Raw genomic sequence first — 15,654 nt, 5'->3', positions numbered from 1 at the left:
CCTCTTTATTTATTCATCCTGGAGTTGGGTTACTCGTCTTCTCAGATGTCTCTGCCATCTTTCACTGATGTTGTTGTCCTTCTGCCATCTGTTCATCCTCATGCCTGTTCATAGAAGTTTTTACCTTCACCACTCCTGTTTGCCTTCATCCCCAGCTGTGCTTGTGCTGTTTGTGTTCTTTTTGTTTTAACACTAGAGATAAATTAGTGCCTAACTGAGTTGGGTTCCTATGCTGAATGAATAAAATTGAGCAGATAAGTGACTCTAATCAAGAACATAAAACCTTAAAATGCTGCAAGAGAATCTTCTTTTTCACTTTCTGCTCTTTGTTCTGAAAGCGTACTTTTCTCTGTGTCGCACAAAGCTGGCATGTCAGCGCTGCATTGGTGTTTGTTCTCCTTCTCTTCCTGCTCTCTCTTACTAACAGACGCAGACCAGGCTGGAGCATGCCCACATAAAGGAGCTTGAGCAGAGCCTGCTCTTTGAAAAGACCAAAGCTGAAAAACTCCAGAGGGATTTAGAGGACACTAGGGTAATACTGGCACCCGCAGTCCCGCACCAGGGCTGAGTCACGGCCCTTTCCCCACCAGGTTTATTAATGATACACAGCGTATGCTAGGAGAGCTGCAGCGTCGAGGCCCTGTGGATTTTGTCCACTGCTGTTGCAGAGAAACATTAACAACTCATCTGCATGTAGCTTCTCTCTATAACCCAGGTTTATCTGAACAATATGCATGCGTGCATGAGTCTGAACTGATATTGTTTGGAGATGACCTGCGCAAGATCAGCCAAGAAATACGGCTGGTGGCATTTTCTTCTTGCCAGCAAATCCCACATAAGAACTTAAGTCCTCCACAAATGATTAATTATCTCCATTTTCTGTTAAATAATTGTCTGCGTTTGAACTAAATTCACAAGAAAGCTCCAGAGTGTATACGGAGAGATGTACGGGCGAGAATTTTATCTGATTTCTGATCTCCAGCTTTCGGAGAAACTTTGATCTGCTGATAATAATTTTGACGGATTCTGAATTCATTTTAGGGACTATAATAAAAGAAGATAAAATAGGAATCAGAATCACTTTATTGCTATTTCCAGTAAACAAGTTCACAGGCCAGGAAATTGCTTTGATGTAACAATGCAAAATTAAATAAATAATAAAATCATATATGACCATGAAAAAGAAAGAAATAGAAAAAAAAGAATATTTTTCTAACCTGCAATTCAGAAACTTTAAAGGGACAGTATTATGTAAAATCGACTTTTTTGAGTGTTATATGATGCTATGATGTTATTCCCTCATCAAAGACATATCTGGAGTGTTGCTCTAATTCTTTCATGCATGTTTGAGAAATCCTTTAATCTCCCGTGGCAACCATTCAGCTGTGTAAAACACCTGGATGGACACAGCTCCTCCTCAGAGCTGCAGTTTCCAAACTTTCCCACTCAGCTCCTTCAGACTAGCCAGCGGCAATTAGCAAATGCCTGATGGAAGTTTGTATCTATCTGGCTACTGGTCAGATCAAGTTTTTCCAATGACGCTGTAATGGTCACTGGAGATCTCCAAAACAATTATGTGGGACTTGGTGGCTTTAAGACAAATGTAGACGACATCTTTTATGCTTTGAAATCTTTGACCTGTTGCTACTTACTGATTGGTTCTCTGATCAAGGTGGTATTTAATTCTGGAAAAAAAGTAACTGAGATTTGTATTTGTCAAGTTTTCTTTGGTACTGTTCATCTTGTATATATTTAAAACTTCAGAAATTTCTATTTCACATTAAAATCAGAGGAGCTAAATTTTTTCACCAATCTCATGCCGTACTGTCACCGTATAGTGACAGTTTAAACCAATATGCAAAAATATATTTTTTAATGAAAGTTACATACTGCAGCTTCAATGAAGGTATGATCCGATTTTCAGTCTTTTAGACGGGAACGTTTTTAATCGCCTCCTGCTTTTAACCTCGTGGTTTAATGAGGACTGTTCCGATACACCGAAATCTTTGAATTCATTGAAAAACAAAACGGCAAAACCCAAAAAGACTCGAGCATTTAGACGTATATGAGTCAAGAGGCAGTAGTGCTTTTAATCTCTTCAGTGGTGCATCCTGTGCGACCTCCACCCAGGTTGCCACGGTGTCTGAGCGCTCCAGGATCATGGAGCTGGAGAGGGAGGTGGCGGACTTCAAGCTCAGACTGCGGGCGTCCCAGCAGAAGGAGGACGCTGTGTCTCTGTCGCAGCAGCAGGTTGGCAGTCTTAACACCCAGGTTAAGTGCCAGGAGAAGCAGATCAGTGAGCTGAGCGTCGACCTGGAGTGCAAACAGAAGGAGCTTCAGTCTGCACTGCAAGACAGGACGTCTTTACAGCAGCAGCTGTCCAGTCTGGTAAGAAGAAGAAGAGGAAGAAGTAGTGAAGAACCTCTGGAGATGTTGATGATTGTTGGAAACTGGTGTGATTATTTTTCATGAAAAGGAGAGTTTACAGCAGCCTCTCCCAGATGTAACTCAGACTTGTCCATGTTGATGTGCAAATTAGAATTTTTTAAGCTTTACATCATGTTATGATGTAATTTCCTCATCGAAAACATACCTGGAGTCTTGCCTTGATTCTTTCATGCATGTTTGAGAAATCCTTTAATCTCCCATAGCAACCATTCAGATGTGCAAAAAGCCTGGGTGGACCTAGCCCCGCCTCCAAGGTTCTGCCTCACAGAGTGCCCCTCCTTCATGACTCCTCCACTCAGCTCCTTCAGACTAGCCAGTAGCAATTAGCAAACACCTGGTGGGACTGCACATCAGCTGATCTCATTGTAGGAGCTGCTTCTCAGTACAACACTGGTAAAAATGTTGTTAAAGGGTTAATAGAGGAATGATGTTGTGATGACTTCCTGAAGGCGGAGTTTCAGAAAGAGCAGGAGTTTTTTAAAGAGACAGAGACCCAATTTCAAGGTGTTACATTACAAAGTAAAATTCATTTTAAGTTATATTTGATATACAGAATTATTGTAACAACTGAAGGTAACATAGTTACTTGATTGTGCTATAAAATGGAACTATGTACCTGGAAAACACAGAACACTGCCCCTTTAAACCTATTTGATGTTACTGAATCCTCTGAGTTTCTCTTATCCCAATATTTGGATTACATTGGGGAGATGGGAGTGCTCAACAATGCTGTGGTCTCCATTTCTCAGTAATCCTTTTGTCTTACTGGACTTTCCGTGTGGATGGTTCTCTGGATTCCCTCGACAGCTGCTGCTGAACAGTTTCCATACCAAGCAATTATGAGACGTGCTCCCCACTGAGCCGTGGAAGAAAAACACAAACAGTTTGCAAAGTAAAAAAAAAAAAAAAAAAGTTTGGTGTCTGCTCTGAGACTCTTTAATGTTGGACTGGACTTCTCGATGCTTCCTAAAAATATGCAGCCCTCTTTTGTAGTCATCTGCGCACCTTCCAGTCAGCTTTAACATTTAATTTGACATTTTAATCTATTAGAAGCCAGAACATGTTGAACATATGTTTAAAGTAAATAAGAACTGATCCACAAACTTAGTACGACTCTAGTTTTTCTGCTTTGATTAGTTAGCAAGGAAACGTTAATGAACTGCCTTTTTGTTTTATGCCGAAAAATTGAGTCTTTGCCCACACCTACGTTTATTACTATAAGGTGTTTTGCTTGTGGGCATTGTGAAAGTAGCCTCATTAACAGAGGTATTTTATCCACAATCTTGCTTGTTTTTGTCATTATTTCCCCCCAGTTAGCTCAAGGTACAGGAATGCTGCTGTGTAAGTGATTAGCATGTAATCACTGCTGATGGTTATGCGTTTCAGAGATGCAAGCTGGAGATTGCTGAGGAGGAGAACAGGGCCATAGCAAAGACCATGAAAGGTAACAATACCACTTGTATTGTTTGCTGGTTGTAGTATGCGATTAATTGTTGATTTTCTTCTTTGTCTCATTTGACTGACGGCGGATTTTGTTCCTTGACAGAGCTGGAGAATACCGTGGAGCAGTCAAAGAAGGACTTCCAAACCCAGCGCAGAGAGATGGAGCTGAAGTCCCAGCTGACAAAGGTAGCACCGCACATGAACTTGATGAAAAAATTAAATTGATTACTTTTCCTCAACATCCTGGATTTAAAAGAAACAAAAACATTTAAGTGATTTTATCTGGGTTTGACTTGTTTGCTATTAATTTATGAGCCACTTTAAGAGAAAAATATCCTTTTTGGTTCTGGTGTTTATAGAGACAATACATGACTTGAATGGCATGTTCTCATATCCATGTCTAATTCTATGCTTTGTGTTCAGAATTATATTATTTATTTGACGTATTTAGAATTACTAATTGCCCTTTTTGAACCACTTCAAAGAAGGTTTGATCCAGTTTATTTTCACAAGTTTGACCAAGATAGTCAACATATTGTTTTTGTCAGTTTCTGTTTCTTTACTGGTGCAGAGTTATCAATTACATTTGTAATTCAGTACATTTATGTCGATGTTAAAAAGAAAAAAAAAAAAGAAAGAAACATTTTAAGTCATTTCAGCACTGATTTCCTGTATCGGATCGGTATCGATTGATACTAAACCTCAGATATCTGTATTGGTATCGGAAGTGAAAAAAGTGAATTTGGTCATTCCTAGTTCTCATGCATTCCTGATTTGAAAAATGGGCCTTTGCTGTTTTATACACCACAAATAAAGTTTCCTATAGACTCTGGTCAATTTAAGAGTTTGAGTATAAACCTGAGAAATGCTCCAGTTGGTTTATAGGAATTGTTTGCAGATTTTTATTTCTTTACTTCACTCTGAATAAATATGTGTTTTAATTTAAAGTTAGATTTGTTAATTGTGAGATCATGTCAATGCAATAAAAGCTACATTTATACTAGGGGTGATAACAAATGTGGTTTGTGCTGTTGCTGAAAGTTAAATTTTATTTGCTGAACCTTTGCAGATCCAAATGCACAAGAAGTAAAAATCCAGTCTGAACAAAAAAAACCTTCATAAAGGCAGTTTCACCAAACATGTTAGAAAAACAACTTAACTAGGAAAAATAATACTTTATATAAATTGGCAGAACTAAATTCATTTGGATGTTCCAGTAGCCTTTAGCCATATTACGTTCATACTAATTTCTAGTTATGCGCATTTAGCAGCATTAAAGCGCTACCATGTTAAAGCTAACGATAACCCCAGGCTGTTATGATGTTATTAAAACATTACTGACACACACATGCACACATTGCTCTCATTTCTGTTCCTGTTTGCAAAGGCAGTCTGTTTCTGGTTTATGAAAAGGCACTGTGGGAAAATGATGTTTTAGAATCAGCTCTGAATTCAGTTCAGTTTGCGTCACGTCACAGTCAGAGCAGTATACCAACATGTGACAGAAGGAACCTAATCATCCAATCACTTGACATCTTTTTATGCTGATTTCAGGTCAAAAGGTCAGATGAAAACAATTGGCGTAAAGGTCCTAAAAGCAAAACTTGTTCTGTATTCCACGACATCTAAAACCAGAATGAAGAAGAGAGAATTTGCGTTTGCCTCGAACGTTTCTGCACAGAGACTCAGATCAGCTGTAGCGAGCATTTCGGTCACCATAAACTCTAAACTATCAGAGCACTCTTGTTTGGCTCATTTACTATTTATATCTTGACTTTTATCATGGCTTTCTGCAGATGGCAGACATTCTTGCTGCAGGTGCAGAGAGAGAGAGTCGATAAACAAAAGCAGTTCAAGCTGAAAGTGGAGGCACTGAGCTGCCGTTGCCATGCAGACGTGAAGTTTCTGCTTTTACGATTTCTACATAGAAAATGTTGCATTAAAGAGCGAGGCGTTCTTGTTCCCTAAAGCCAGAGCTTTTATGCTCCGGCTTTCGCTTTATGAAACTCATTCCAATTGGATGATGAAGTGAAATAATGTCTGCTCTGTCCCTTAATCGGAACAAGACCGAGGCTTTAAGTTTTGTAGCTTGTTTTACAGAACTTATATTTTTTTTTCCTGAAGCAAAATCCCAGTTCAACTCTTGATGCAAGCTGCAGAAATATCTTTCTAGAGTCTACATGACTTTGTTTCTACAGGTCAGCACATACATGTGAGAACAACCACAGGTGGAAGTGGGAAAGAGTTTTTAAAAGTCAGATATTGATATTGGTGAGGACCAAAACCCAAAGAGGAGAACGAGGATTTACATATGAGGAATCGAATTCAGCTTCCATATTCAAATTCTGCTTTGTTTATTTGTCTGTGTTGTGCAGGTTCTTTACAATATTTTATGTACTTTTTATGACGGCTGCCACATATGAGTTTACTGTAAAGCCCAAGAAGAAGTACTGTTGTCTTCACAAGGATACAAATGTAGGGACGTGTCTGTTTGCTGTGCAAATAAGCACTTTTATACATATTTACATGAGCACGTTATAGTTTTTTCAGTGTGTATTAAAAACACACATATACTCTGCTGAGTGATGATTTAAGAACCGAGTGGCTTTTTTTCTTACTTTTTTTGTTGCATAACACATTATCTAACTATGGTTTCATCAATATTATCATCTAATTGTTTTCTATGTCCACTTAAGTTTTTTTTTTTTTTTTAAAGTAAAGAAAAAAAAAACAGTTATATAAGTGCAGACATGTGTGCAGGTAGATGAAAACTTCTCTTTGGATTGTTATAAAAAAATACAGTCTGGGTAAAAAAATGTTTTGAACACATATCAATCACTTTTAATGGAAGATTTTATCCTCCTGTATGTTTCACAGTATTTATAGTGCCTTACGTTTTTCTACGTCACACTACAACCACACATTGCATTATGTTTTGTTGGGATTTTTATGGTTTGGATCAACATAAAATAATTAGAATTAGGCAGTAGAAGGAAAATGACGCATGCTTCTTTAAAATACTTTAAATATGTATATATATACTTATGCTTTCCATTGAATTTGCATGAGATTGAGAAATTTTGCAAAGAACAATGGGGAGAACTTTCAGTCTCTAGATGTGTAGTTCTGTGGGTGCAGAAAAAAAAGTGGTTCTTTGAAGTTCTGGAAACAAATTCAAGCTCCGTCGTATAATTATTATTCTCCTTCACAATTTTCCACTATTTATTGGCTGATTATTGCACAAAGTCTCAATAGAATACATTGAACATTGTAGTTGTAGTCGGGTGTGAATTCTTTAAAGTTTCCTCATTGTGTGTTGCAGGCAACGGAGAAGCTGGACAGAATGAACGTGTCCTTAGTGCAGATGACTATAGAGAAGAAAGCTCTGGAGTCACAGGTAAGGAGAGGCTGATGGAGAAATCCTGCAGGCAGGACTTTATTGGCTTTATTCCTCCTCATTTCCATTCACATCCATGTGCTTCTCAATGATGGTGCATCACACTAACTGACAGGAGAAAACAATCCCTGTTCTTCATCAAGAACAACTTTTCAAGATCTGATTTTTGCAGGTGATGGGTAAATACTTTTTTAAAAATAAAACATGGAGTAAGTCATTGTGAGCTAACTTCCTACTATTATCGATTAAAACTTACGTTTATGCTAACATTAGCATTTTAGCTAATTTTGGTTGCGTTTTTAATGCTTTTTGCATGCTGAATAAAGCATGTTACTGTTGGTCACCATGCTAATGATAGCCTTTATGCTAAATTTAGCATTTTATCAAAACTGAGGATTTTAGCTCATCTTTTTTGTGTTTAATGCTTTTTGCATGTTGAGTAGAATATGTTACTATTGGACACAGTGCTAATGATAGCCTTTATCATAACTTTAGCTAAAGCGAAGTTGGCTCTAGGTGCGCTTTGAAATTTTGCATGGCTTTAAAGCAGCTCAGCCAATCACAGCTCACTTTAAATCCTCATCATTCTTCCCCTGCTGAGTTTTTTTTTTTCATTGCAACTCTGCAACATTTTTCAAGAGACCTTTTCCGCTTGTCTGCATGTGTTTCACATAGTGTGTTCCACGGCACTCTGAAAGGTTTTGCACATGTACTTGCATGAGCTCAGCATCTGCAGCCTGCAGGGTTTCTGTTGTACATTCACGCTGACTGGATCGCTACACAAGCTGCTCTTGTTGGGGGAAAATCAGCCGCTGCCTTCGCATTTAATTAACCATGAATGAAACCCTGCAGCCTCTCCTGACTCCCTCTGCTATCTCTGACTTTATATTTTTATCATCCTCTTTCATCACCATCTTTTTTTTTAAACTGAGTGCTGCTGCTCAGTCTGTCTGCAGCTCTCTGGCGCCCTCTTGCTTCCTTCTTACTGGGCATTCATATTCACTCTTTACTAAGCCAATCATAACAACTCGCTTTATATGTTTAATTTCTAGACTATTTGAAATAAGACTTTTCCCACTTACCAAATATATTGATGTGCAGAATATCTTTTAATATTTGACCCTAATAACCAAATATGAGAGTTGGAGTTGTTCTTTATTATGTTAATATTACACATTTTAGTGATGATTTTGATTTTAAGTCAAGTTCATTTGTGTAGCTCATTTCAGCAGCAAGGTGGTTCAAAGTGCTTTACACCATAAAAACATAATACAATAACTAATTATGAAACAGCAAAAGTTTACATTTTGTCAAATGCCACCATCAACATCTTCACAATGTTGATATTTTAATGTGCATCCACATATTATTAATTAAAGGCAGCTCCAAATGTGGGTCTTATCCCTGATTTAAAGGAACTCTGTGTTTTTGCAGCTTTCTGGAAGTTTCTTCCAGATTCGTGGTGCATAGAAGCTGAATGCTGCTTCTCTGTGTTTGGTTCTGGTTCTGGATGCAGAGCAGAACCAGAACAGAAAGACTGGAGTGGTCTGCAAGGTTGATGCAACAGATCTGCTGCATCTCAGACATACATACTTAATGTATGTTTTAGACACAATTGGAACATTTTCACATGGGTGTGTATTTACTTTTGTTGCCAGAGGTTTATAAATTAATGTTTTATAAGTTAATGATATGTGACAGAAAATCCAGTGTGGCTGATTAATTCTGTGGTCCAAAATTTGCCACAGCGAATTGAAAGACTGTTTGGTAGTTGATGGTAGTTGTTGCCACCCAGGCTGGGACGGTCACTTATTATTTAGAGGAGGTTTTTTTAATTTATTTTCTCTAAATGCTTGTATGCAGTGAACCAAAGAATAAAGCTGCCATTTTAGGGATTTTGTGTGATATTTCATTTTATTTAACAATCTGAAACATTTAAATGAGACAAAAAAAATTGGAAACAACGTAGACAGATCTACAAATCTGTTGAGGTTGTAGATCAGGAAATTGAATAACAAGATAGAGCAAGACTGTGTTTTTTTTTCCATCCATAGAGGAATCAGAGAGGCAAAGCAGAAGATTAAAATGGAAGTGTTTTGATTGTGCTGCAGGGGAGAGCAGAAACTTTGAAGTTATGGAGGGAAGCTAAAAGCGCATGTTGTCAAGCAATTATTCAGCAGGGATGCTTCTACATCTGCCTCTTCGCTCTGCTCTGCCCTGATGAGGCTGTGATGTAATCCTGCACATGTCACTGTGAGCGGCACTATGTGTGTGTGCGTGTGTGTGTGGGTTGTGGTGCTGGGCAGAACACTGCTGTAGTTAATGGCAGCTGACTTGAGGTTGACCCGTCATGTTGGACTGAGAAGGATCCATCTGATGAATAACGTTTCCCCTAAACCGATAAGCTGGTTTATTTTTGAAGGAAGTGTCAGTTTAGCTGTGTTTTTAGTTCCTATCAGGCTCCAGGTTTCTACTGTTCCTGTTTTGTCAATTCTAAAATAAGCTGTGATGTGTTTGGGATCCTGTAGGAAAACTCAATTGGTTCAGAGTTTCAACCAGTTAGCTGTAGATCTGAGGTGAAGTGGAAGAAAGTGGAGGTAGTCTTGAACTTTTTATTTTTTTTCACCCGTTAAGTTTACTGGACCAGTAGAAGTTGCAACAAAACCAGTCCCACAGCATGATACCACCACCACCGTTTATGCAATTTTCTTATGTAAGGGCAAAAATGATCAGGTCAAAAGTTTTGGCAGACCAAAAACATACAATTTATTTGAAAAAATAATGACTAATATCACAAAACATGATGATATTATTATAAATAATAAATTTGACTTGCTCAACAGTAAACAAAGCATGCAATATTTTAACTAATTAATTAAATTGGTACGATTTTTTTGTTGGAAAGAGACACTGTAAATCATTGTAGATCCAAAAGAAAGAGTTATGAAAATTAAAACAAAGGTTTCCACTTTCTTTGTGCTCGACTGGCTTTTTTTTTTTTTTTTGGAAGACTGTTTTCTACTCTTAGCAATAGCAAAGGGCTTCGGGTCACACTTTCTTCCGCTGTATTTAGCCAAGTCCAATCCCTTAGTTAAAAATAAAGTTGAACGCACCAAAGTCTACAAGATATTGGATCTCATTTACTTTGAAATTATTGTGACAACATTTTCACTTTTCCCTAAATCTTCATTTGTATCAACCAGCTGCGCTGAACCAAATCTGTTCAGCGCAGGTGAATTCCAGTTTGAGGCCGCACAGTCAGTCCACGCCCTGCTAATGAACTGCTCATGTTAAAACAGTTATAAAACGAGAGCAGGCTAACATGAAGCTTCTGTGATGTCCTTACCGAAGCATCAACATCAACCCCATGTTTACCTACTGCTCTGGGTTTGTGGCCTGACATCAAACTACATATTTGTTATCATACTTTTTCTGGAAGACAAAAAGATTGAAAAAATGCTGAAAAGTCATGAATCAAAAGCACCTTTATTGAAAACAGAGGCGTACACAGAAAATGCAGACATTAGGTACTGCAATGCCCTGTGAATGGTGAGCAAAGCTTTCTGAAGAAGTGTGTGTGTGTGTGTGTGTGTGTGTGTGTGTGTGTGTGTGTGTGTGTGTGTGTACGTACGAACGATAAGAGCATCTAAAAGTGAGCTGCCAGGAGGCGGAGAAGTGGGAGGAGCTTCTGCAGGCTTACATTATGTAAGTGATCTGCTTGTTCGACCAGAGTGAGAGAGAGAGGCAGAGCAGGCAACACACACTCTCCGTTTCCCTCCTCCAGCCGCACACGGCGGGGAGACGAGAACCGATGCTTTGTTGATGCTCAGCTTCTGTTCGCCGGCGCGTGAAACGGGCTGAACAAGAGCGGAGGTGACCCGGTGATAAAAAACAAGCCACTGCTTAGCAGGTGGACTTGGCTGGGAAAAAATAAATTAAAAATTAAAAATCCAGCAGCCTGGGTATGGACATTGCTGCTCTGCATCAGGGCTTCTCCAGCAATATCTACTCAAATCATTACCAGGTAGGACGAGTTGTTGTTGCTTCAAACTCCTCATTTTCAAACACAAACTCTGACTGCTTTTACTGCATACTTGTCCCTAAGTTTGCATGTAATCGTTTATGTTCAGGAGCTCGGCGTGTTGAGCAGACGTCAGGTTGAATATGCAGATAAACACCGAAGCAATGAGCAGCATGAAACTCCCCCTGCACAGTTGATGTCACACTTAATGATGTGATGAAGTGCAACATACAGTAGAGGTCTGGTGTGTTTTTTGTTTTGTTTTGTTTTGTTTTTTGTACAATTGAAACATTGATTTTTAAAGCTTTTAATTAATTATTGATGCCCTCGTAGCGCTGTGGATGATGCTGCGCCGCACGTGTCTCGTCAGGAGTGACTCCTAATGTGTTTGGAGCCTCAGTTGAGAAGCAGAATGTTTTCCTTTAGAAAGAAAAAGTTTAAAAAGAGAGGATATTGCTGGTGCTTTTATTTTTATTTCCGTGCTGTTTCAACTCACTTTTACTGGTGAGCAAACACAAAAATGCTGCAAGATTAAAATAAAATAAAACATAAAGTCATTACAAATGTGTCGGAAAATGTGAATGAAAACCGTTTTCACCTTCGTTGTTTATACTTTGTAAAAATCACCTTTCGCTGAAGTTACAGCTGCAACTAACCAATTTTCATTGTAAAATGTCTAAAGCTCAGTCAGAGTGTCTGAAGAGCATCTGAATATCAGTTTTGAAGTCATTATGGGTTTATTTATATTGCACATTTCAGCAACATTAGGACTTTATAACTGGGGTGATGTTCTCTATCTTCCTGGTTTTAGTCAGAGCATCAGCAGCAGCGTTCTGGATCAACTGCAGCTGGAGGATTGATATCTTTTCTTCTTCTTTTTTTTTTTTAGGCCGACCTGTGAAGACACTTACATCAGTGTGACTAAAGATAAACACATGGATGATTTTCTCTTGCTGGGACATTAGTCCTTTAATATCAGAGATGTTCTTCAGATGATAGAAGGTCGTATTTGTAACCATCTTTATGTGGCTCTGAAGGTTCAGGTTCATCACTACATCCAGATTTCTCCCAGATTCTTTTGTAACTTTCTTTGTATATTGTGTTTAAATGTTTAATTTGATCACAAAGGCTGGTTATCTTAACACAGTTATTTGGGATTGTTTCAGTGTGATTAATACTTATTATCTCTAATAACTCAATGGCTTATCGATCTGTATAGCTGAAATCAGGGTGGCTCGTGTTTTATTAGTTAAACATTATTTAAATTGGGGGATTTTTTTTGTCACTTCAAAACAAAATTTTGATATATTTTAGTTTACCTTGTTCCTGCTGTTAAATGTCAAATCCCATTGAAGACATTATTGATGACAGTAATAAATGATAAAATAGTTAACTGAAACTCATCTTTAGCTCATTTGTGTTGTTTTTTCTCCAAAGCAATGTGCTGAAAACGTTTGAAAACTTACCTTGAAAATTGTTAAAGTGCGTGAATAAAGTGTGCCAACACTGGATAAATGTGTTTGCTTCTCACTAACTTGCTGCTCTTTTCTCTAAGCAGGCGAGTCGGTCCATTACTTCCACAGCGGTATTAACAGTCGTAGAAACTTTCTTTGTCCCATAAGTGTAACGGTTGCATCATGCACCTCCCCACCATAGAAAGCAATCTAAGTCAGCGGGGATGATGGCACCGAGGTTAACGAATTCTCTCTCCCTCTACTTTGGTGTCTCCTCTTCAGCTCGACACTTTGAAACAGCAGAACTCCAAATACCAGGAGGAGCTGAGCCTGTCGAAGGAGCGCAGCAGCGCCGAGAGCCTGCGGATCGGCATCCTCTGCAAGGAAATGTGAGTTCCCAGCATAGCTGATGTTTTTTCCTGCCTCTGTGTCGGTGACCCCTTGCCTGCGAGTTCATTATGCTGGAGCTGTTAAATTTACCTCCAGGGTCTAAACTGCCGATTAAAACACTATCTGGATTTTCAAGCTAACTGATGTTACGCCAAGAATTCAGCTAATGTGATGCAACCAAACTACTTTAGGACTTAAAAATAGAAAATAAAAAAACTTTATTAGCTCTACTAATGCCAAATGTTTTATAAAGCAGCACCAGCTGTAGCTGTAAGTCTCCGGGGAGATTATCCATCTTGAAAATATGCTATAAAACAAGCTAGAGCACACAATTAGGTGATTATAAATGCAATGAAGTATAATAAAGCGTAGCTCTCCTACCTTTACATTTAATTTTATTAACTGCCAGTCTGTGTTGTCACTGAAACTGACTGAAATTACAGGCACCCTTCACATGTGTGTGTCTCGATTAGTTCATGTCTAAGTTACATTTCTTAAGTTTTGTAGCAATGACTATATTAGGTCATCCAGACCTGTTAAAGTTGGTCAAAAATGCATTTTGATTATGTACTTCTGTTTAAAAACAGACGCTTCAACTAGGCCTGTCGCGATAAACAATAAATCAATTAATCGCACGATAAATTAAACCTATCGACTTCATTTTAATTATTGGCTTTATCGTCTCTTCCTGTCTTTTTTTCTTTCTGTTGATGACACTGAAGGAAAAAGGCTCAACTCCCGTGCTCTTCCTTAGTGTAATGTCCAGCGCACACTACACGAGTTGTTGGCGGACTGTCGGCCCATTTTCAAAACCTGACAGAAATCCTAGGTATAACGGTTCGATCGGGTTTGTCGTGCCCTGTGGTGTCCAGCCACATGGGCACAAAATAATGGCTACAAGTCCAGTTAACTAATTTCAAAATCAGGCATTAATCAATGCTTTACTAGAATCTACCTGTGATGCATGTAAAGTTCTGACTGACTGAAAATCATTATAACCTATTTATGTCACGTTAACGAAGAACAGCTGAAAACTTACCGGGTTTATCAACTACGGTAGCAATTTGGTTCCAGTTCCTCTCCTTGTCATTTCTATATTCTTTGCACGAAATGTTGAATAAATATTAATGTTGTTTCCTCATATCATCTCCAAAGTCCGCTGGACTTCATGTTGCGCCGTGTCAGCTGTTTGGGATTCCCTTCATAATTTCCCCTCAGAAAGCACGGAGGTGAATCCGCGCTTTCTGATTGGCTACCTGTCACATTCAACGGGCTGCATTGACGCTTCCAGTCGGGGAAAACCCCTGATTTAGATCGGAGCGTCCACGACGATCCACTGTAACCCACCACACACTGCAGGATGATCTGTTACGAAATCACCAGCGACGATCTTAGATCGGCCAACTTTCTAAGATTGTCATAAAGGGAAAATAGGGGCAAAAAATCGTGTAGTGTGAACTACTGCATCAGGTAGTTGGATGTGCCCATCTTCTCTGTTTAAATCTCGTGATTACTGAAGGGCAATCTAGTACACAGACTTCATATCTGCACTCTTTTGGTTGAATACAGTATTTATTTCCACTTTGGTTTTATGTTGTTTAGTTTTCATTCAAGTACATTTTTTGTTAATGGAGACTGAGAATCCATTTTATTTTTGTTTTTGGTTGTTTTATTTATTTAGTTTATCAGTTCCAGTGTTATGTGTTCTTTTGAAAATAAAGTGCATCTATCTATGGCAGGAAATCACATGCATTATTAGTCATTTCCATTAAATCAGTGTTAAAAGGTCTTGAAACAATATTATCGTTTATCGCAATAATTTTTTAGACAATTAATCGCTCAGCAAAATTAGTTTTCGTGACAGGCCTAGCTTCAACCAGAGTGGAAGAAAGTAAAAAATGTTCACTAAAATCACTAATAAAAAGCTTCATTATTATTATTATTTTTATATTTTAAAAAGGTTTTATCTTATCGACATCACCTGTAATGTTTAGGTCTTGTTGTCCTCTCATTTGGAAATTCAACAATCTGAATTTTAGCTGAATTCTGTTTTATTTTATGCTGTCAGCATCGAGTTTTTCTCCTCTATGATCTGTTTATGGGCTAAAATATAAGAATTATTCTGTATTCGTTTTCCCCAGAACCATTCAGCCTTCCTGTTATCTGCTAAAAGTATCCGTTCACACAATTACATTTTATAAACTAAACTAAATCATAACCTTATTTATCCAACTGTGGATAAATAAGAGAAAACCTTAAAAGTCATCATTTGACAGCACTTATGAAGTGTCCTTGGATTGCGTTTATTTTTACTCTGCTTCATGTTTATGTTGATCTCCAGCCTGACGCAGAGGTTTATTTTTAGATTTTTCTGCTCGTGTGAATCCGTCATGTGCCCCACGTGTGTGTGCGTGCATGTGGGTGTGTGTGTGTAGGTGTGTGTGTGTGTGTGTGTGTGTGTGTGTGTGTGTGTGTGAGTGAGAGAGAGAGAGAGAGAGAGA

General features: G+C 38.4%; 1 protein-coding gene across 5 annotated transcripts in view; it reads left to right on the top strand.

Moving 5' to 3' along the window:
• Positions 1-15,654, top strand: part of clip1b (CAP-GLY domain containing linker protein 1b) — a 32,304-nt gene that overhangs the window by 9,277 nt on the left and 7,373 nt on the right. For 4 of the 5 annotated variants that reach the window (XM_007570850.2, XM_007570848.2, XM_007570849.2 and 1 more), the window contains exons 10-15: positions 428-532; positions 2,131-2,388; positions 3,835-3,892; positions 3,995-4,077; positions 7,214-7,288; positions 13,046-13,152. In XM_007570850.2, coding sequence (XP_007570912.1) covers positions 428-532; positions 2,131-2,388; positions 3,835-3,892; positions 3,995-4,077; positions 7,214-7,288; positions 13,046-13,152 — 686 coding nt within the window. The remainder of the gene's footprint in view (positions 1-427; positions 533-2,130; positions 2,389-3,834; positions 3,893-3,994; positions 4,078-7,213; positions 7,289-13,045; positions 13,153-15,654) is intronic. The other variant, XM_007570852.2, reaches the window with a different exon arrangement.

The sequence above is a fragment of the Poecilia formosa genome, unplaced genomic scaffold (assembly GCF_000485575.1).
Source record: "Poecilia formosa unplaced genomic scaffold, Poecilia_formosa-5.1.2 Scaffold269, whole genome shotgun sequence".
NCBI lineage: Eukaryota > Metazoa > Chordata > Actinopteri > Cyprinodontiformes > Poeciliidae > Poecilia > Poecilia formosa.
The sequence above is the reverse complement of the archived record's forward strand: the minus strand, read 5'-3'. Positions and strand labels throughout refer to the sequence as shown.